This window comes from Carcharhinus amblyrhynchos, chromosome 8, assembly GCF_965287045.1.
Source record: "Carcharhinus amblyrhynchos chromosome 8, sCarAmb.v2.hapA, whole genome shotgun sequence".
Taxonomy (NCBI): domain Eukaryota; kingdom Metazoa; phylum Chordata; class Chondrichthyes; order Carcharhiniformes; family Carcharhinidae; genus Carcharhinus; species Carcharhinus amblyrhynchos.
In genome coordinates, this window is record NC_137331.1 from 2,526,217 (window position 1) to 2,550,297 (window position 24,081).

At 42.5% G+C, this 24,081-nt stretch overlaps 1 protein-coding gene across 1 annotated transcript in view; it reads right to left on the minus strand.

The window, feature by feature from the left end:
* csmd3b (CUB and Sushi multiple domains 3b) overlaps positions 1-24,081 on the minus strand; it is a 1,478,622-nt gene that overhangs the window by 290,295 nt on the left and 1,164,246 nt on the right. Inside the window, exons 25-26 of the mRNA XM_080194817.1 lie at positions 21,084-21,275; positions 13,577-13,715 (exon numbers count right to left, since the gene is read on the minus strand). Of these exons, the coding sequence (XP_080050943.1) occupies positions 13,577-13,715; positions 21,084-21,275 (331 nt within the window). The remainder of the gene's footprint in view (positions 1-13,576; positions 13,716-21,083; positions 21,276-24,081) is intronic.

Sequence of the window (24,081 nt, forward strand, 5' to 3'; positions counted from 1 at the left end):
TTTTGAGCAAGCAGTGCAAACAGTGCCAAAAATACATACTGTCTAGTGGCAACTATATTGCACAAACAGCCCTGCACTGTCAAAGGCATCTTGAATCCAAGATTCTTGGCTGGATTCAGATATCGGTCTATGATGAGAGAACAGGGTAATATTATTTGATGCGCTACCCAGACGCTATCCATGAAAATAGCTCCAGTATGGATAATGCCAACAAATGGGTCAGTGACACGGGTCTCAATTATTTCTGCCACATTTAAATAATTAAGAAAATAAAGATCCTTTGATGGTGGTGTGACTATAAACTGAACTACACACCAACAGCCAAAATGAGCCAGTTTGAATGGGGGAGAGTACAATCACTATGCAGGATATGGGTAAAGAATAGCCCAGTATACAGTAACTATTATATGATTGGAGAACAGCCACAGGTTAGTGAGCTGCTGAAACCCACAGGGATCAGCTCCATTATACAGCAACACACACACACACACACAGACAATGATAAAAGTAACGCAGCTGTACAAGGCACTGAGCTGCAATAGCCTGAAACAGAAAATAGTAAATAATACTCTTGCTGCCAGCTTGGAACAGATTCAGGGGCAACAGAAGCCATGGCACAGATTCATTAAATTGACCAAAATATGTTCAATTTGTCAAGTAGCAATGACAAAGAAAGAATAATACATTTAATACATGGCTTCTTACCAGAAAACAAATGAGGGAAGTTCAATAAATAGCCTCCATAATTTGAAAGATATCTGTCAAAAGCTTATTTTGTCAGCCATGGAATGTCAACTGGGAAAGACTTGGCAGCAAACAGTGCACATTCTGGCAATGTGAGGAGATTTTAAGATAACAATATGCAGGCAATTTGCTGCATGAATGGCCCATTATAAAGGACCACAAGTGACACCAAACACATTCATTTTTGAAAGGTTGAAAGAAGCCTGTCAAATGTGTTCACTTCAGAATAACCTAAACTGTACATCAAATCCCTGTGATAGAAATTAAATCAAAAGTTTGGTCCAGAGTCAAAGAAAAGGTCGCCTTCTTGTCTTCAGCAAGGTGAGGTCATTCACCCTTAGGAAATGGGAAATGATCCCACGCTTTGCACCCTGTGACAGTACACAAGATCAGGCGCAGCATGGCTTCGATGCAGAATAAAGGTAGTTCTATACTTCCAGCCTCAGGAACCATTGCACCAGTTTATATTTTTCCTTTCCCTCACCCACGCTCGCTATCCAACTATGAATGAGATTGCCAAGGAAACATTAACCCCAATCACATCATGTGTAATTCTCTACCATGGATTTGATAATCCTTAGGTACTAAACTGAAAATACTCCATCTCAATTGATATAAAACATTGCAGCCATCAGAAATAATACCTATCTTTCCATTTAGTGGGCAACATTTGCAAGAGGTGAAGGGCAGGAATTGTACCCACCCAAATCTCCACGCAGTGCACCAAAATATTTTCCTGCTTGGACACTGTTGCGTTTTTCTTCGAGAGTCTTTGGGCTCTGGATGTCCAAGAAGCTCACAGCACAGTGCCCTCCCCAAGATACACTGTCAGAATGGAGGAACATCAGGGAAACTAAGGATATACTCCTTTTTAACAGCCCCAATGGCATTATTCTGCTGGTAATCTTAAAGTGCCAGTCTTCAAGTGTGGGTGAGTTGGTCGGTGGCTGGTTGAATGAATGAACAGCTGGGTGAGTGGTTGGATGGATGGACCGATACATGGGTAGGTGGGTATAGCGGATAGGTTTGGTACAGGATGAGGTGGGTGAAAGGATAGTCTTGTTGTGTTGAGAGATGGTTGGGTCATGAGGATAATAGGGTCAGGTTGGAAGGATAATTGGCTGATCAACAGAGTTGTCAAATTTGGGGGGTGGGGGCGGTGAGTGGGTGAGGTCGACAACGAGTCAGATTGGGTAAATTGTCAGGTTGGGGGTGCGTTGGATAGATTGGTCTGAGGTTATTTGGTTCGGTGGGTGGCAGGTGCAAAGAAATGGGTTGCAGGGAGGATAGATGGGTCAAGGGACTGAGCGGGGCCAGGGGGGTAGAATTAACACTCAGATCCAATCGAGGGGCCGAAGGGCAATCAGGTAGGTGGGGGCCGGGTGGTGGGGGGGGAGGTGGGGGAGACAGTCACGTGTATGGATAATCAGAAGTGAAGCTGATTCAAGCCAGCATGGCTACTAAGGTTTGGGTCGGGGGGGCGGGGAGTGGGGGCGGCGGTGGCGTGTGTTAGTTGGGGTGTTCCTGGAGGTGATTGGTGAGCCAGTTGTGGCATTAACCAGACACAACCTAGGTCTTCATCTGTTTAATATTTCCTGGTTAACTATCCAGCTGAGGACCATGGATTGGTCTAAAGTCTCTGAATCTTATTCAGAGTTGAAGACATGAAGGGCCCCTGGTGAAGGGGAATCACCCATCACAAGTTGAAACATTCTGGGACATTCCCAGATTGGTCCACGCAGCAGGAAATCTGCAGGATCCTGACGTGTATCTTCAATCAGACAACCAGTCTCTGGAGACCAGAAGATTTGACTCATGGCTTTCTTTATCACCGCATCACTCAAATGCTTTGTGTGCGACAATTCAAAAATAATAGCTTGCGAAAAGAGATGGCGCACATGACTACAAATACGTTTATAAGTAAAAAACTTCAAGTCCTGTATCAGAATAATAAACCTTAACTTACTTTCTAACAAGTACAAATAACAGTGAATTACAATTGCTTTGTGCACAAAGATAAAATTATCTAATTTAGGCGCTTAAGATGATGAAAGGAGTTCATAGGATACATCGGTGAAATAGACACACTATTCTTTCAGGGGGATGCGAGAAGTGGAGTTGTGGGCAAAGTTAAGGGTGTCCCAGAACAAGGGAGCATTCAATGATCACAGGCCATTCAGGGGCCAAACAGGAAACATTCCTCAAGAAAAAAATGACAGAAGTCTGTAAAAAACTTTCCTCCGAACTAACTTGAGGCTGGGTCATTTGAAAATATCAAAAAGAGGATTCATAGATTCTTGTTCGGAGGTTACTAAAAGAAACACAGCCAAAACAGGTAAACGGAACTAAGATCAAAATGAATGATGGGATCGGCTCAAGGAGCTGAATTGCTTATTTGTGTTCCGATGCTGCCGTGGTTCTTATATCAAAGTTATGATGATGAGCAAAAAAAAGCACCAGTGGCGATTCATTGCCTTTAAATCCATCAATAAGCACGGTCTTCAGTCTGAAGAAAGGGAGGTTGAGTTTTCTGGAGCTAAATTTGATTACTGGGAATGGTGCCATTGAGTCTCAATAATGGAGTGATCTTCCCCTGCTTTGAACAAGCGTCTGAAAATAAGGCACTTAATTGGTTATTAATTGGCCACTTAAGAGCTTTAAAGCCTGAAAGAGAAGCAGCAGTGATACTTCAATGCCCCCACGGTCAGGTGTCCCTGGAGAGGGAGCACATGGTGTCCACGGGCACAGCTGATGCCTTCCGTGCGCGCTGGGCACCGCAGTGGCTGGAGTGCATTATAGACCCTGACAATCACATTTTGATTGAACGTTTTAAGTTTCCTTTGGATTTTCGTTTCTGTTCGGGCCGTTCCCCCCTTCCTTTTTGGGAGGCTGCCCCTCTTAATTTGTCCCAAAGTTAATTTGAGTTTGTTTACTTGTTGGGTACATGAAAGAACTACCTCAAAGTCCCCGCGGTCAGGTGTCCCTGGCGAGGGAGCACGCGGTGTCCACGGGCACAGTTGATGCCTTACATGCCTGCTGGGCACCGTAGGGGCTGGGGCGCGTTATTGACCCTTACAATCACATTTTGATTTAATGTTCTAAGTTTCCTTTGGACTTTGGTTTTTGTTTGCACAGTCCCCCTGTCCTTTTTGGTGGGCCGCCCCTTCTGATTTGCCCCTAAGTCAAGTTGAGTTTGTTAACTTATTGGGTATAAAAAAAAGCCACCTCAATGCCCCTCACCCTCACACCCCCTCTCCAACCCAAAAGCCCCCATTAAAGTGGAATGCAGGTGAGGGGCAGACAGGTAGGCAGGAGGCAGGCCACAGGTTCAATTTTTCCACTTTAATCGCTCTCTGCCTTTAAAGCACTGATGGGAGACTGCAAAATTATATTTTTGGTGACTGGTCACAGAACTTGCCTGAAAACAGAACCTCCTATTTAGCCCACCTGAAAATTACAAATAAAACAACATACCTGGTCTCAGTCATGCCTGAAGATGTAGAAAAGGTACATTTTTAAGTTTGGACTCCTCATAAACTCGGTAACTCCTCAGAATTCCCCATCCATATGTTTCTGGAATATTTAGCTCATATCTATGTTCTAGAAGATAGGTTTTCGGAAAATAACTCTCAGAATGAAGGGTAAAAGGTTAAATGTAGATAAATGGCACATGTGGATAAGAAATTTATGAGCTCTCCTGAAGTAGGTGTATTTCAAGCTTGAAGTGAATTATATTTAAAAGCTAATCTGTGTTGATTTTGTGAGGTCAGAGGGGCACGTAAGCATATAAGTAATGGATGACCCATTCTTCAGTCAAAGGGTCTCAACCTACTTCAATAGTTCAAGTTTTCTTTTTAAGTTTTTTTATTAGTGTTCCAAGTAGGCTTGCGTTAATACCGCAATCAAGTTACTGTGAAAATCCTCTCGTCGCCACACTCTGGCGCTTATTCAGGTACACTGAAGGAGAAATTCACAGGGCCAATGCACCGAACACAGGGAGAGTGTACAGACACCACACAGACAGTGATCCAAGCCAGGAATCAAACCCAGGTCCCTGATGCTGTGAAGCAGCAACGCGAACCACTGTGCCACTGTGTAACTTATATTATGTCAGGAACTTACAGATGAAAGTAAGTTGAAAAATGCTTTACAAATATGAACATTTTTTTTAATGGGTCAGAGTCTGGGAAAAGGGAATTACATTCATTAGCAACATAAATAATGTCTATGGATCAAAATATGAGGCAAGTTTATGAGTAAGTTCCAAACAGGGAAAGCTGCAAACCTGATTTCCTTTTTCAGATCACAAGAGTTTTTAAGTTTGTGATAATTAACTCAAGAGTCTGTATGATGACATTCCAAAACAGTTGGGAGATTGAAGTTTTTTTGTTTAATTTATTTGGGTATTTGCTCCAAAGTCAGATTAGTTGCAGTTTTGGGTTCCAGCAGCCTGTCACTCACTGAAAGAAGACAGCCAATGCCAAAGGGGTATAATTCAGACTTTTTTGTCCTGTGTGGAATGTAAGATGAAGCTTAATCTCAGTTTGAATTTTGCAAGCAACTGCAACTTAAACATTTACTCCATTTCACAACTTGTGGAAGAAATCCACAACGGTCCTCACAGAGTCTTGCTGCAAAGACATCTGTCAGTAGAATGGATCATTGTTAAGGCAACCAGACAAAGGGATGTAGGCATATCTGGGTCAAGAGTTATGAAACAAAGAGTCTAACTCTGGTAGATAGCTGGAACCAAGGATTGAAGTAAATTTCCAAGGATTGGGACATAGCTACCTTTGGACAGTTCTGACAGAAGTAAATAACTCTTAAGATATAAAATATAAAATGATTCTTGGGGGAAGTTAGTAAAACCTGTATAGTGTATATAATTATAAACCACACTGTGAAATTAATATGCTTTTAAATGCCTAGTGTTTGGTTTAAGTCTTTTATACACTAAAAGTATTTTGAAAAGTGACACTTTATGGCATAATTCTAGTGGTTAAAACAAGGCGCTTGGATTTCAGTTTGAATGTTAATGGTCCCTAAAGCATGATATCATTAGATTGAACCTCATGGGGTAAAATTTTATGGTCTTCTGGTTTGAAAAAGGGGAGGGCATGGTGCAACTCTCAAAATATAATGTATGAACTGCCTGCTGCCTACCAATCCACCCCTGAACTTTCTTCCATTTTATTTATTAGTGTCACAAGTAACCTTACATTAACACAGCAATGAAGTTCATGTGAAAATGCCCTGGTTGCCATACTCTAGCACCTGTTCAGTATGTGGAGGGAGAATTTATAATGGCCAATGCACCAAACCAGCATGCCTTTCGAACTGTGGAAGGAAACTGGAACACCCTAAGGAAACCCACGCAGACAAAGGGAGAACATGTCGACTCCGCACAGAGAGTGACCCAAGCCAAAAATCAAACCCAGTCCCTGGCGCTGTGAGTCAGCAGTGGCACCCACTACACCACTGTCCCACCTTTACATTTTATACAGGGATTTTGAGGCTTTAGTCCACCTTTGGGCCTTTTGATACCCTGAAGTAGACAATGCCTCAGCTCACCGTGCTCCCCCCCCACCCCACAACCAGTACTTCGCCTAGGGCAGAGTGTGGGCAGAAGGGCCTGTTTGTGTTGTAGTTTTTCCATGTTCTATACCAAGCACATAGCCTGACAGTTTTTTTCTGTCAGCAAAATGTCAAGAATGGGGGGGGGTGGGGGGGGTGACCTCCTTTGGGCATCTCCTGTGCCCATCAGAGTCCCCTCCCACAAAATTATACTCTGCCTTTAACGCCAACTCCCACCCTACCCCCTCCTCACAACCCCCTGCCCCCACCTCCATCTCCTTCATTCCCATTGCTGGGACTTAACTCCAGTCTAGCCTCCATCTTCTTTGGAGATTGGCTGTGGTTCCAACAGTGTGCATTGCTTTAACTTGGCACTGCTGGGACTATGAACCAGCACCTCACGAAGGTGGGGCTTCTCCCGAGATGGGGTGGACATCATGTCCTCAGCCAATTAACACCTCCACATAATAAAAGCTGTCGTGCAGCCTGCCAACCAAAAGATTCTGCTCAGTGTGTCTGACATGTAGTCCCAATCAGGGAGATGATGGCCCAGCAGTATTACCGCTAGACTGTTAGTCCAGAAACATAACCAATGTTCGGGGAACTCAGGTACAAATCCTGATGAAATTTAAATGCAATGAAAAATATCTGGCATAAAGAATCTTCTGATGATCATGAAACCATTGTCACTTGTCAGAAAAGCCCAGCTGGTTCACTGATGTTCTTAAAGGGAAGGAAATCTGCCATCCTTACTTGGTCTGGCCTACATGTAACTCCTGAACTGCAACAATGTCATTGATCCTCAACAGCTTCTGAAAATGCCGAGCAAATCATTCAGTTGTTCAAGAAGGCAGCTCCCCACCATCTTCACAAGGGCAACAAGGGATAAGCAATAAATGCTGTCCCACAGGTGAATTTTAAAAAATGGTCAGTGATCTGCACCAAAACACAAACCTGTAAAATTACCTCCATGGTGACAATTGGAGGTTGAAGAAAACATCATTTTTAATTGTGTCATTGCAGCTAAAACATTACAACACTCCTCGCAGAAGATAAAAATGATGGGGGCAATTCAGAATTTTAGCAGCTTGTCACAGTTACTTTCTTTTGCATCACTAACTAGTTGTAGATTTGACTGTCACTAATAGCATTGAATGGTTTAAGGAGCAATAGCGAAGTACATGAGGAGAAATTAGGAGAGTGTATAATGATTCAACAAGGTGAAATAAAGTGGGAGGAATTCATTTGAAATATAAATGCCAGCAGATCTACTTGAGTTGTGTGGTCTTTCTCTACGCTGTAACATTCTATGTAATTATCTCAAATAAACTTGAGATTCATTTGCAGTACTTATCAATGCGATATCAATCTTTATCTGGCTCATTAGTTACTAACTAAGTGATTCCTTTCGACTGGATGCCAAATAATCTCATGTGGCACATGCCAATCTGGAGATAACCATTGGACACCCCCTTAATCTGAGCTGTAGGAAGTACTCACAATACAATAATGGACTGAGGTATACAGTGAGCCTGGCCAGTTGGCCACATCCACATGGTCATGAGACATAAAAGATAATGAAGGGGATAGATAGGGTAGACGTAGAGAGATTCTTCCCACTTAGAAAGGATAGCAGGACGAGAGGGCACAGCCTCAAAATGAGGCGGGGGGTGGGGGGGTGCAGTTCAGATCAGAGTTGAGGAGGAACTTCTTCACTCAAAGGGTGGTGAGTCTCTGGAATTCTCTGCCCGTTGAAGTGGTGGAGGCTGCCTCGCTGAATATATTTAAGTCACGGGTAGATAGGTTTCTGACAGACAAGGGGATTAAGGGTTATGGGGAGAAAGCGGGAAAGTGGAACTGATCCACTTCAGATCAGCCATGATCTTATTGAATGGCAGGGCAGGCTCGAAGGGCTAGATGGCCTACTCCTGCTCCTATTTCTTATGATCAAAGTATAGTTCAGTATTATTAAGAAAAACTGCTTCAGTTTCAGTGGACCTTTGGACAACCCTTGTGCTGTACTGCTCTCTGTTCTATGAGATGCCGAACAAAAAATCTAATCTTCAGCTGGAGCTTCTAACCTAAGTTTGTTTCTTCAGCTATCAATCATAATGTAATTATCTGGGTGATAATTATGTTAGAAGCAAACTTGCATAACGGATTGGCAATTAGGAGAAAACTACCTCGCTAATTGACTACATTTTGACTCAGTGGGTCATCAAATGCAACTGCATAATTTCAAAAATTTCAGAAAACAGTATTTAGCAGTAAACAATAAAATCCAGTAAATAAACACAATTGATGGACTACAGACTAATGCTGAATTGCATCATTGCCACCACTGACTGAGTTAATTCCACTCAAATTAATTTTGAAACTGCTTTGTGCTGTCGTCACACCACTGGATCCAAAGATATACGGGGCGGGATTTTACAGCCTCGCTCGGCCATGTCCGCATATTCCCACCCTAGGTCAATGGAGATTTCCATTGTTGGAGCCTTGCCCATTCCGATTCCATGGTGGGTAAAGTGGTAGAATTCCGGCCATGGGGTTCAAATTTCACATCAACAGTTAAGTGCATGATCGAGACAGGCATTCCAATGCCATTCTCTAGATGAATCTTTGAATGAAGGCGTTATTGAAGTCCTGTGTCAGCATCTTAGGTTTAAAAAATTTATTCTAATCAACACCAACTGAAAAAAAAACACCACACTGCACTCAGCATGACTATTTCTGACATCTTGCTTTGTGCAGAATGGCTTCTACATTCTCAGCTGCAATCATGACATTATAATAATTAATTCTCCGTGGAGTACTTTGTTCCCCAACAGGAATGATCTAATACAAGTATTATTTCTTGTAATTTAGCAAACTGTCAGGGCTATCTGAATAAAACAACTTCAAGATATCTAAATAGTGGTGCGAATTGTGAATTTGTACGCTCGTTTTTGACCTCAGTTGAATATTTTTCTGGGAGATGATGGGGAAATGAAGCACTTTTCAACAGGAAAGGGCAAATAATTCAAGTGTTAGTCAAAACATTCCATTTAGCAGCTGTTCCGAAGGCGACGCAAGGAGCAGCATGAGAATATCTGAAAGGAACTGGAACAGTGAGCATAGCTGGCAATTATTTACCAAACTGAGAGATGAAACTTGTGCAGTTAAAATGATTGAATTCGTACATGTCCTGGAACATGACGGTACTAATACCCTGGGCTTTGCACCACTTTCAGCTTTTGCAGTGGGATGATACAGTGTTCCCCAATTTCCATTCACATGCTTGATAGGCTTTGGTAAAACCAAACCAAATGAGGCCAGATACTCTTCCTGTGACTAGGCGCTGAATTAATGCTGCTACTATTCTGTGCTAAAACTAAACGATGACTGAAGTGGCCACAGCGCTGTGGAGGATATGTATCTTGAAGCAAAATTACTGAAACATTGAAGAAAAAACATAAATGAGAGTTCTAAAAGATATAGCCCGTCATCCAACTGAGGTAAGATTGAAGTTCAGTATGAAAGTGTTCAGTAAGATATGGGGTGAATTCTGTGGCTGTTCATGCCAGTGGGATTCACTGGTTGTGCTGACAGTGCACCTCTGCCCAAGGGTTTCCTGATGGCGTGGGGTGGCTTCAGTGGGAAATCTTGTTGACAGAGGCAGGGTGGAGGGAGTGGGAGAGGGGATGGGGAATGGAAAGATTGCATTCCACAATCTTCCCCATCCTTCATCGGTGATGTAGCAAGATTCATGCCCCCAAAGGGTGAAAATCTTATCTTCATACATTTGCTTTAATTTAAATATAATTATCAGGTATCCGCTGACACATTTTACCCCGCTTGTCGTATTTTCAAATCTCACCGATGTGATGTCATGTTGGCAAGTTTTACCCATATGTAATCTTGTTGTGCGGATCTCTCCGAGGTGAGTATGGCCTCTGGGGAGGAGGAACATGGCGGGCAGTGCCCCTGGCAACGTCCCCTGGCACAGCCCCCCAGCACGGGTTGTATCCAGTGGGAGCCTCAAGGGGATGGGATGGGGCACACCTCACGTGCAGTGGGGTGAGAGAGAGTGTTCAATGGAGGGAGAGAAAACGTCAGTGACGACTACTGGAGACGGAAGAGCAGAAGATGCCAGTGATTAACGTGGGGGGGGTGGCGGGAGGAGATGTTGGTCATCACTGTTGGGTGGGGTGATGTTAGGGTTGATCAGAGAGGGGAGCCATGAGAAAGAGATGCTGCATTATTGGCAGGGGGGGGGGGTGGGGGGGGAGGCTTGTGGAGGAGCCCCTGAGACCCCCGTGGTGTGGTGGGTGGAAAGAGCTTATTTCTTAGTTTTATTGGGGCACTCCAATCTCTGCTTTATTGGCATTTTTAGGTCCCAACCCTCAAAAAGATGGTGGGAAACACTCTCCCCTGCTTTCTCAAACAAAGTGTCATGAAATTTGGCAAGGAACCCTGTCTGTTTCTCTGGGGAGGAACACACCAGTGTTCAGACAGACCCTGACATTTTGCTGTGTTTTGATAAGATTCTGCCCAATGTGGTGAAGTGAAAAATTAATGTACTTGCTGCAATCAGAACACATTTTGCATTTATTTAGTAGGGGAAGCCCCTGAATCACAAATGTTTCTTCACTTTACAAAAACAAAACAAGTATAATCCTGTTCCTTAACAAAATACATGTGGTCTTGTCCTTTATTTTTTCCTCACCCTTCGTTTATTTTTTGAACGCAAATCCCAAAGTCAAGCAATAGCCTCGTTTGCTGACTTTAAGATGATGTGCCACTTTGTCTATCGAGGAGACATCTCTTGGTCACGTGCAGCATTGCTTGTGCATTTCCACAGTGCACCAGGGGTTTGTCTTGGAGCCTCAGTGTTTGAAATTAGCTGCACAGGGGCCCCGCTGTATACGGAGCCTATTTAGCAAAAATCATTATTGCCACAGTAGTTTACAGCATGCTGTTTGACAAATGGGATTTGTCACAAGGAATTTCTGAGTGAATTCCTGTGTTCCTCATTCCTTGATCCAGAGGATATCTGCTGGCAGATCTTCTTCAGGAAAGGTGCTCTAACAGGGTGGTGAGAAAGAAGGTAGGTCATAAATAAATTGAACAGGCTTTCATGGAAAGTTAAGTGAGGTGCAGCATGAATGGTTTCATCCAGCTTGTGGGTCTTTGTCAGTTGACGGATGTGTGGCAAAGTTATGTTTACAAGGACAGAAAGGCAGGGAAATGTGTTGAGTGGAGAGTTCTAGTTATGATGCACATTGTTGCGTTCAACGTCGTGTTGACAAGATATGTTTGTGATGACCTTTTCCACACAGAAGCACAACACTCTGCTGCAGAATATACACAAACACAAAATAAGAGAAGTAAGTCTTTTGGCCCCTAGAGCTTACTCCGCCATTCAGTAATATCAAGGTTGACCTGTTTCTGTTTCATGTTCAACATTCCCATCTACCCACCGTTAACCTTTGATTCCCTTGCTTAACAAGAATCTACCTACCTCTGCCTTAACAACATTCAGCGAGCCAGCTTCCACTGCCGTCTGAGGCAGAGTTTCAAAGTTACATAACCTTCTGAGAGAAAAACAAATCCTCTTGATCTCCCTCCGAAAAGAGTAAACCCGAATTTTAAAACAGTGCTCCCTAGCTCTGGGCTCATCCACAAGAAGAAATCCTTTCAATGTCCACCTTTTGTCAAGACCATTCAAAATCTATGCATACTTTAATCAAATCAGCCCTCACTCTTCTAAATGTGGATGGAAACAAACCCAATCGGTATAATTTTTTTTGTAAGATAATCTGCTTCTTCCAGGTATCATTCCAGTAAACTTGCTCGGAACCAATTCCAAAGAATTTACATCCTTCTTGAAGTTAGGAAACTAAATCTGCACCCAGTATTCAAGATGCTGCCTCATCTTTCTGTTACATTCAATGCAATTCCAACAAAGTGTTACTTTCAGTTTTCTTAAGCAGACTGAGAAAGTACAACCACCGGAGGCATTTGCACACGTTCGCAGATCACCTATACGTAAGTGATTATTGCACCATAATTTAAAATGTTTCTCTCTGTGCTGAAAGTTAAAGGAACGTCCCTACACTGAACTGTTCTCAAGAGTTTAAAATAACAGTTAAGGGAACTAATCTTGCTTTAGCAAGCCGCAGAAGACTATACACCCATGACCGAATACGTATCAGATGCAGTTGCCATCAGATCATCATTTGAATCCTGGATAAGGTTAGGGGGACATGACCAGAAGCAGACAATAAGTTGTATTAACCTTGAAGTGTGAAGCATGGGAGGTTTTAACTTTGGGACCTCGTCTGCACAGCTTCAATTTCCTGCCCAAAACTGGTGGCAGGCATCAGCTGGTTGGTGGGTAGAAGCACAACAGTAAGTGACAGGACGTCGCTGTCACAAAGGTACACATTTCAACATGTGGATAAGTAGAGGGTGGGGGCAGGGGGAAGCAATTTGGAGGTTTTAGGCTTGACTTCATGCTGGGGGATAAGGTGGTGAAGCCTGAACAAGTGCAGGCCCATACTTTCCTTGTGCGACATGGCCCTCCTGCTCTCCCAGGCTCCACAAATAAAGTCCTTTTCAAACCTTGTCTGATTGTGACATCTCTTCTACGTTACAATGGCCACTGGCTCAGAGGGGGAACTAAAATTGGAATTTATGAATCCAATGTGGGTTGCCAGTGGGTAAACCCATGAATGGTTTAACATCTTAACCAGCCTTGGTTTTTGACAAGTGGATGGATTAAAATTGCTTCTTCAGATTTTCACCCTTGATTTCTGATGCAGGGCACCATGTTACAATACATTTTCCTGAATATGACTTCAATGTCAGGTACCATTCTTCATGCTTGAACAAAGACAGCGAGCGATGAGAGATTATTTGTTTGCAAAAAGCAACATCCTCACCCTTTATCCTCTTCTTACCCAACTTCTACAAACCCCAACAAAGGTCATTAGATTCTCGTGATAAACAGAAGCAATGGTTGATTTTCTCATCCCTTACCTCCCCAACAAAGGTCATTAGATTCTCGTGATAAACAGAAGCAATGGTTGATTTTCTCATCCCTTACCTAAGGTTCCTGATTGCAGTTACAGTACCTCTACCGTGTGGTAACAACGACCTTATGTCTGTATGGTTCAATTATTCATTGCCTTTGTCCCATGTACCTTGGTAAAGCTGATAGCACATCATTAATGTACAATAAAGAACATAATTTTGAATAATAAAAAGTCATTACCTAATAAATGTCAAAGATATGATGTAGTCGTTATTAACTGTGATGGTCCAGTCACACTCTTTGCCATGCGGATAAGGATGTGGATAACTTGGCGAAAGAATAAATCCTGAAGAACTTGTCAGGTTGCCTCCACAAGGTGCTGAAAAATAAGATAAATATGCACTGCGCTAAATTGATGAAAAATTCAATTCCAAATCGCAGTTGTTGCAGAATAGCACATATTCAAACTGAGTTGTGGTACACCTGGACTTGTTTCAAATTTCACAAGGCAAACCAACTGTTCTGCAAATGGCACTTGAAAGGAAAGTTCAAGTGCTGCAACTTGCACACCATATATGGTACTCCAAAAGGGGGGAAAGGATTACAAGTTTATCATTTGGACACCAATCACAAAAAGGAACATTGCGTACGCTTAGAAATGCTGCTATAGAACCACTACAGTGTAGAACGAGACCACTTGGTCTGTCGAGTCTGCGCCGACTCTCAGACAAAGCATCTTACCCCAGACCCACACCCCATCTTATCCTTGTAACCCCATGCCTGACCCTGCTAGTCCACATCTTGGGACACTAAGGGGCAATTTAGCATGGCCAATTCACACAACCTGCATATCTTTGGATTGTGGGAGGAAACCCACACAGACACGGGAAGAATGTACAAACTCCACACAGACAGTCATCCAAGGCTGGAATTGATCTTGGGTCCTTGGCGCTGTGAAGTAGCGGTGCTAACCACTGTGCCGTCTTGCTGTTCTCAGCTTATTATCTCTGTGATGCTTGCAAGACATAATTTGCCTAAGTTTCCACTCTGATCTCTAAGTCGGGTCAATGAAAGATATTTTACCTCAGTTATTTCTGGATCAATTTTATAGTTCTTCAAAATTGCCAATAATTATAGCCATGGGGATGGTAATCCTAACCCACAAACAAACAAAGACAAGGCTGGTGCTAGCATGGTGAGACAGGTACCATCCTTCTGCGCCAAATCAATCCATGATTCTACAATAGTGTGGCAAATAAAGCTGCAAGATGTCAAATCATGTAAAAAATGCATTAAGAAAAGCACAAAACGTGGATCTGAACATCTTTTAATTCCTGTACACGATTAGTTGCTCAGAGCAGGCTCGGCACTGCTAGCTAATGACAAATCAAGCAGAGTTAATTGCACTGCCGCAGCAACCAAGATACAGTAAGGGATAAGTAGAATTTATGCAACATAAAGAGACAAAGCAAAGCCTCAGTGAACAAATGGAACCATATTAAGATCTTTTTGTTGCAAACATTTGTGCCACAGTGAACACTGAAACTGAATACATTGAAACTGAAAATATCTGGGCTTCAATATTTTAAAGCTTTAAGATCTGCACCCTCTCTGCAGTGGATGTTACATTGCATTCAAAACTACTTGTTGCACTAATGTATTTTTTAAAACATCAAAGTTTAGTTTTCCTTTCAAATGAACGATTAGATTTAGATAGGCATGAAAAAAAATAACCCTAGAGGTGTTATTTGTAGGTCAATACAAGTGTAAACTGAATGAACATCAGAACGCTGATGTTGAAGGTAACAGTTAATTGAGTGTACTGTGATTTGTGGGTTTTAGAATTTGCCTGTGTGGGCTCGATTTTGCCATCAACGCACAAGCAACAACGTTCACCGCTGACTTCAAAGCAAACTGCCTACAAAGATCTCCGTGGCATCAATGTCCCCCCTTCCTGACAGCAATTCAAACCTAGACAAAGAGATTTCTAGAAGGTCACCAACGGTATTGTCATTAAGGAGGGTAAGCAATCAAATTAAAGAAAAATAAATTGAACAACAGATTTATTTCTGTGATAAGTTTATAGAAGCTAAATGGTACAGCACAGAAAACAGGCGATGGTGACGTATAATTTGCCAGCATTCACTGATTTTGATCCATGTGCCATGCCAATTTTGTGCAGTCTGCTCATTTGGATGATTTCAGCATCTGGCCAGTGCTCATTGTCATCTGCCTGGGTGAGATACTCTTTTGGGGAATTGGTACAGACTCCCTGGGCCACATGGCCTCCTTTTGTAATGTCAGGATTCTATCTACTACACGGCTGAGATCATCATCATTATCTGGGCTCCGATGGCTGTGTCCTTTTGATATGGTTTCGGCCAATTTTAGTTTCCCCAGCACTTTTGGTTTTCAATCTCACTTTCATTTTTGCTGCCCACAGAAGCAGGAAATATTAGTTTCATTTCTCAGCTTCCCTTCCATTGTTCATTTTCAATTATGCACCAAAAAAGATTAGAACATAGAACATTACAGCGCAGTACAGGCCCTTCGGCCCTCGATGTTGCACCGACCAGTGGAACCAATCTAATGACCCTCTAACCTAAACTATTCCAATATTATCCATATGCCTAGCCACTGACCATTTGAACGCCCTTAAAGTTGGCGAGTCCACAACTGCTGCAGGCAGGGCATTCCACGCCCTTACTACCCTCTGAGTAAAGAACCTACCTCTGACATCCGTCCTATATTTATCCCCCATCAATTTAAAGCTATGTCCCCTCGTGTTAGCCATCACCACCCGAGGACAAAGGCTCTCACTGTCTATCCTATCTAAACCTCTGATAATCTTGTATGCCTCAATTAGGTCACCTCTTAACCTTCTTCTCTCTAACGAAAACAACCTCAAGTTCCTCAGTCTTTCCTCATAAGACCTTCCCACCATACCAGGCAACATCCTGGTAAACCTCCTCTGCACCCTTTCCAATGCCTCCACATCTTTCTTATAATGCGGCGACCAGAACTGTACACAATACTCTAAGTGCGGCCGCACCAGAGTTTTGTACAGATAAGTTTTGAAACTACAGATTGCAAAGCACCTACCAACCACTTAAGAATTTCATATTTCAGTTACACCATCTCACATTCTTGTCAACTTTATGGAGCACCGGCCGAAACTTTCATCACAGAACCACCCATTCATTTGAGGAAACAGTGTAGTGAACATTTGTTGCAACTGAGGCAAGTCTGTCCTTCCTTTGGTAAGGAAACTAAAGCTGCAAACAGTATGTGAAGTAGGCCATTATCAGCATCCTTTTTATTTGTAGTAATATTTCTTTACCGTTCAAGTCAAGTTCCAGCACAGTTAGCACTGCTGTCTTACAGCACCAGGGACACAGGTTCAATCTGGGCCTTGGGTGCCTGTCTGTGTGGAGTTTGCACATTCTCCCCATAGTGGCCTGGGTTTCCTCTGGGTGCTCCGGTTTCCTCCCACAGTCCAAAGATGTGCAGGTTAGATGGATTGGCAATGGCAAATGTTTGGGATTACAGGGATCGGATGAGGGAGTGGGCCTGGGTACAATGCTCTTTTGGAGAGTCAGTGCAGGCTCAATGGACAAAATGGCCTCCTCCTGCACTGTATGGGTTTATGCTTCTTTGTCAAAAAAAGAGTGGGACTTTCTTGGATGCCCCCATCCCCGGTGGTGTTTTATCTGGCAGTCGAGGCAATTTGCCGTTGGCTACTGCTGGCATCATTTGGTCCCATCAAGGTATACACAGTTTTGCATGGCTCATCCATCCTGCTGCCATCAAACCCACCGTGTGAGCTCACCTTCGGCAGGACTGGAAGATCACACCTTAGAAAGGGGTGGAAAATCCTGCCCAGAAGCAAACATGCCACCAATTACTTGCCGTATACGTAGGTTAACTTTCTGTCATTCAAGTACTAACTTAAACACATACAGCTAAAATTATATCACTAAAATATTCTGGCAGCTATCTTCAGCACACTGCTTCACAAAGTAACTTAAGTCTACGCCCCCAGCCCTCGCACTGGAACCATTTTTATTAATGAATAATGGAAACAATACAATTCGATGCACAGAATTATTCACAAAATCAGGAAGATTGTGCCAATACGTCTGTGTTACTGTTCTTATAATCACCACATCGCCAATATTTCAAATTCAGGTATGCACTAGCTTTCCAAATCTCTCTGGAATTTTTCTCATGTGTTTTGGTGCATGGAGCTATGGATTGCAAAACTGGAGGATTCGATTTCTTCCCATAACTTGGCTAACCAGGAATTTCTCCCAGCCTTACCACCTTCCATCAGTGTATGTCACAAGGGTATCCAATTGAGAGTCAATCTGTTGTGTTGCATTATGAACACACTTTCCTTGGTTATTAAATCCTGGAATAGGACTTGAATCCAGGGCTTCTGGCTCAGAGGGAGAGGTGTGACCCACTGGGCCACAAAAAGCTCGTTTTCAATAAATACAACAATAATTGCTGCTGGACTTCCCTCTGCTGTAACTTTGGTGGAAAATTGATAGAAATCTTTTCACATTGTCCGGGGGTTGGAAATTTACAAACGTTTTCCAAATTTGTACTGAGTTCTGTTACGGACATCAATTAAATTCTAATGGATCACGGGTTTGGATTTGTAACTGGATTTGTTTCAGCCGTACGAGATTCAACTGTCTTTAAATGGCAAAAATCCGCATTGATTCTGGGATGGTCTCAGCATCAAATTCAACAACTTCAGATGATAAGCCCCACTCCACAATGACCCCTTTGTTTTCTTACTGTTCTCTACCTTTTATTTCTTTATCATGTTTCTTCATTTTCCTTCCCTCCCCCATTATTTCTCCCCACTTTATCCCTTTTCCTTAACTTTTTTCTCCTTTTGCTCACCCCTCCCCTTTTTCTAAATTTGACCGCTCTCCCATCCATTCCACCACCACCCCACCTCCCCTCATTTTCATCTGTCACAGCTTACTCTCTGAGCTTCTCTGCCATTTGGCCATTTACACCCTTTATTCTCCCTATGGACTGCCATTAGCAGCCTTTTCCCCTGGTTTCTGTGGCTGTGACTCATTTTTTTACTTCCCTCACCCCACAGTCAAAAATATCTCCCAATTTCTAGGTCCTTTATCCTTGACAAAGGGTCATCGGGACTCAAAACAACATCTCTTTCCTCTCCTTACAGAAGTTGCCAGACCTGCTGACATTTTCCAGCATTTTCTCTTTTGGTTTCAGATTCCAGCACCCGCAGTAATTTGTTTCTATCCAGTATAAAATTCCATGTTGCCAAAGACACTTGGATTTCTTGTGGGACCTGTTGATTGGACAGCTGGTATGGTCAGACAGCACAGGCACTCGACCCTCACCTTCCCGCACCATTTTATATGCACACAAACACATCCACCAGCCCCACCCTGCCTCCACTTACTCAAGAAGGCCGTTAGAATGTTCCCTACCTCTTCAAATAAAAGAATTCGAATCAGATCAGCAGGAAACTAACTCGGAACAATTTCTGTTCCTGTTGGCACGAGTGAGTTGAATTAATACAAGATCAGTCCTTAATACAGGTTGTCTCAATGTTCCTGTCATTTTGAAGGTGCGTAGTAATTTATTTCTTTCAAATTTAATTTATCATATTTCCAATTTTAAATTGCAACATGATTAATTGTGAAAGAGCCGACTGAAATTATCACCTTTTAGATATTAACAATTAGGGAGACAAAGGGCCCTATTTTACCATTTTGGTTCTAAGTGCTGGGCGGACTTGAAACTGAGACTGTTTCAGATCCGACTTTTAGACCCGTTCTCAGGTTCCCCCATCCACACACTGCCTGAAAAAGTGTCAGTAATTCTGTATTACGCTGCAGAAGCCTGTGTGCAGATCTTAACACACCTCAAACCCTGCACCTCTGATCAATGTCTTCAACTGTGCATGTGTAGGGAAAAGAAAAAAGATAGAATGGTGCTCCCCTGCCACAGCACTCCCGGGCCGGATAATGCCTCCCTCTGGCCCTCACAGATATTGTCCCACCCCACAGCATTACTGACTCCCGTACCCACCCATTCCCTCCACCACCCAGGCCAATTGCTGGCTCCTGCCCTCCCCCTCGCTGATCTCAGGCAGGGTGGCAGCGGGGCCCCCCACCCCCATCTCAAGCAGAGAGCTGCCAGATACTCCTCACGCACTGGAGCGCCCTCATCGGACTTTGGCGGAGCATGTCTGTTTCACACCGATTCTGGATGAGCTAACGGGGTGGTGAAGAGGGAAGTGTCGGTAAGGTTGGGCGTCCAGCCCATTCAGTCAATTTAAATGCACGCAAATGGCCATTGAGCCCATTTCGGGTGCAGTCCCGATGACTGTTCATAGGAAAAGAGAACCGGCGTGAAGGTGGGTGCGGATAGCGCCGTTCCTCACATGCCCAACTTTACCAAAATTTCACACCCGAAAATGGGCACAATTTGACGGTAAAATCAGGCCCAAAGTGTGAAATTGATGTTTCAAAGGCAGTATCAAAAAAAAAGTTGCATTTACCTGACACGTTTAAAGCAGAAAAATAGCCTCAGGCGCTTCACAGAGGGAAATCAGACATAATTGGACACTGCAAAGTATATCTCCGCAAAGACACCATTTAAAATTGACCAGCTGTGGAGAATTATGATTAACCATAAACTCCTTCACAAAGTGTGTTGATAGCATCATGGGAGAAAATTAGTTTGGAGGAATTATTGAGTGCAACAGTGTGAAGGTATTAAATTAAACACACACAGCTAAAATTATATGATCAATAAAACATTCTGACAGCTTCCTTCAGCACACTGCTTAGCAAAATAAGTCTATCCCCCAGCCTCACATTGGCACAATTTTTATTAATGAATAACGGAAACAATACAATACAATGCACAGGATTATTCACAAAATCAGATAGATTGTCCCGACATGTCTGTGTTATTATTCTTATAATCACCACATCAGCAATATTTCAACTCTGGATACGCACTATCTTTCCAAATCTCTTTATTCTCCCTTTTCCTCAACCAGCCATCTATCCTATTCTTGAACTGTTGCCATGGTCTCTGTTTTAATTATTAATTCTGGCAGTGTAATCCACAGATGTAAAAACAAATGCAAACTACTTTCCTGCTATCTTTCCTTATTTACAGGTCCCCTATTCAGGAATCCACAATCTGTTTTGTATACGCTCTGTTCCAACCTTCCATAGTTTTAAAGTGCTCTGTTAAATTACTCCTTAATCTTCCCAAAGTGTCAAGTAAACCTCCATGTTCATACTTTCTCATGCTCAGCATCTTTCTCGCAAATCGGATCTGTACGCTCAACATCATTCCCATAACGCAGTCTAAGACTGCACATAATATTTCAGCTCCATATTGTACTTCTTTGTTAATCAGTCTTAAAAGAACTGATGATTAAACTCCCACATTAACATGCTTCCATCTTAGTCGAAGGAGTTGACCTACAGAACACAAAGATAAGTAAGCTAATCATGTATTTAATTGCATTTGTAACACTTACTTGACCTCTCCATTTGTCCCGTTTCCCACATATTACTGAGTATGCTTCTGCAATCATCAGGAAATAGCAGAAAATTGCACACTGATTAATGTAAACATTCTTCATGTTGCCACACTTGTTAATGGCACAATATGACTTGTCACTATTGAAACCAATTATATATAATAGAAATTTGAATGTAAAATCACATACCGATGCAAACAGGAGGGCTGGGCTGCCAGAAGTACCTGTTTTCCACCTGAATGCAGGTAATTTTTTCTTCCCCCTGAAGCTCATAGCCAGGTTCACACTGGAAGATGACAGTATCTCCAGGATCTCTGCCATCTCCATTCCGACTTCCATTCATAGGTACACCGGGGTCACGGCAGGCTGTTGCCACAGAGCCTAGGGATTAAAAAGGGGATATATTGTTTATACTAATAATGCCAGCTTATTTGCTGTGAGTTTGTTTTCAATAAAACCCATCTTGTGGCAAGAATAGTCACAGAAGCCCAAAGTACTCGTAACCTATAATTGTATTATTACATTTTTAGATGGAATCTCTGTTTGTTCAATTTCTGTTCTTTTATTCCTTGTGACATGACCATAAAGGGGAGCCAGGCAGGTGAAAAACAGTTTGGGTCAAAATTTCTCTAATCATATTTATGTAGGACTTACACCAAATGCGTGCCAGTTTCTGCACCCATGCTTATCTGCCAATGCTGAAATGTAAATATTGATGTAAATAAATCAAGTACAAACACATCATCACAAATAGGGGTGACAGTGTACTTTGCTCTGGTACCTCACACTAATACCATCTTGGCTCCCGTGTTCCTCTTGCTTTTCTATTATTATGTGGAACAGGGAAGGCCCATTGGGAAGATAATTTCAGTTGCTTAGCCCTCCCCTTAAATCCCAACAGTCGGCTTGTGGCCACTTTGCAGCTGACAGATTTCACGACACCCAAATGAAGGGTATGGGATGGAACAAGATAACATGACTCTGAGCATACCTTGCTCAAAGAGCCAGCACGAGGAAAGTTGGCAGAATGACCTCTGTTTCTGCTTTCCATGATTTCATGTCCTTTTGTGAAAGTAATAGTGACATCATTCATTCCAATTAAGCCTAAAGGTCTAAATGTTGTCAAATAAACATATGTTTCACAGGGAAACATAGCAAAAAGTAACAATGTGAGGAAACACTTCCTAACTTAGATATTTGAAGATTAATTTGGTACAGGGAGCTGTTAGGTAGCCATTTCCTATCTTTCCGTTTGTCTGTTATTTCCTTACGAACAAAGTGTTACTCTGGGTATTATCCATTTTGTTTGTTCTATCCATTGGACCTGGTGAGAATCTTCGACACTTCTTATTGTTCTCCTTTTGGATTGTCCGATCTTACTTGAAGTTTGTTGATCGTCCTTCTCCATCTTCTTTTGTCAGTCACATGTTCATCATCCAATCCTGCCGTGCTGATGAAGTCTTTTGCCATTGTCTTTTTCCGCTCTTAACCCTTCACATTCTCCATCTCAGGTCCATCATTTGTCTCACCACATTTCCTCTCTCTCTCTCTTTGGGCAACAGATGATCACACCATTTCAATCTCTTCTCAACTACTTCCACTGATGCCATTGCAATGCTCATGTCAGCCTACTTGCAACACCGATAAATAAAGTTCAAACCTGAGCCAACATGTTGCATAATATTCATTTCTACAATTCCAGCTTCTGCCACCAGTTACCCTATGTACTTGAAACTGTTTACTTTCTCCACATTTTGGGCACATTTATCTGTGTTCAATACTCATTAAAGTTGAAACAGGAGCCCTCCTTTTCCTCCAGTTTATCAAACAGCATTAATGGGGAGGTGGAGGGAGAATATTTAATTTTACAGGAATACTGCTACTTCAATCAGTGGATCTGATTTTTGCTGCAGCCTTGAAAATCCCTGTCAGTTGATTCAGTTCTGCATCAGGTGAGAGTGTATTCTGATTTGTAAAGTTCTGTTCATGCTCAATTTTTATGGAAGTTAGCAAAATGTGCTCCCACCTGTCTTTTCCCAGCCAAATTGTGTCCCTAATTTTTACCTTAGCAACACAAGCATCAATAATTTATTTCAGACAACTCAGGTGCTTGAAAAAGAACCTACATTTACACTGCACATCTTCTGGGTGCCTCAGTGCTTACAACAAACAATTACTTTGAAAGTGCAGTCATGATTCCTGTGGCAAATATGGAAGTAAATTAGCACACAGCAAGCTACTGTAAAGCATATGAATTAACAACTGCTGGTCAGCGTTGAATATTGGCCTGGCACCTAAGAACCACCTGGTCTTGTGAGGCTCCAAGTTCTGAGATATTTTCCTTTATCTATCCACTCTCAAGATCTTCCAGCTGTGCTCGCCCCAAAACTGGAAAATCCCACCTGAGATCAACAGAGCTTTGCGTGGTTCCCCCACCTCCCAAGTCCCAATACGATTCCCCAGGTGAGTGGGATGGGAAAACTCCCCCCCAAACTCTCTTTCCGCCTATAGATGTTTGTTCAAGTTGACTTCTGTGAGCAGATTTTTGGTCATCTGCCCCAATAACTGATTATGCAGTTTGGTATCAAGCTTTGCTTAATAATGCTTAACTAAAGCACCCTGAGACATTTGACTATGTTATATAAATACAAGTTCTTCTCAAAGGGAAAAGGAACTCTGAGCATGATTGTAAGCATGCAGAGGTTTAAGAGTGACTGAAATTTTGTTACTTGAATTTGAACAGCTTGAATTTTCTGCATTAACTATTGCGGTGTAGACAGAGGGTTTTGTTTTGTGAAAAGGGCAGGAAGCGAGAATCAAGAAAGTTTCCAACTCTGCCAACATGTCTTTGTTAAGGAAGCCCCTCCCCAAAATATTTTCATTCTTCGAAGATGGGGAAGAGATGAAATTGTTCCCACGGCCTTGAGAGGCAGGCTCAAGGAGAAAATGGAGGCCCCCCCCCCGCCCAAAAAGCCGGCCCTTAACGAGCTGACATTATCCTCGTTAATGAGATTATTTAGCCTCATTTTCAAATTATGCAGGAATGCATGGCCCAGCTTCCCGACACTCAGGAAAATCTTCAAAGGCAGAAACAGTGATGTCGTGACTCTTCTCTGCCTCATCAAGATAAAAAAATGCTGAATGTTTCCATGAGTCAACACAAATAATCACAGTTTTACAAATTATT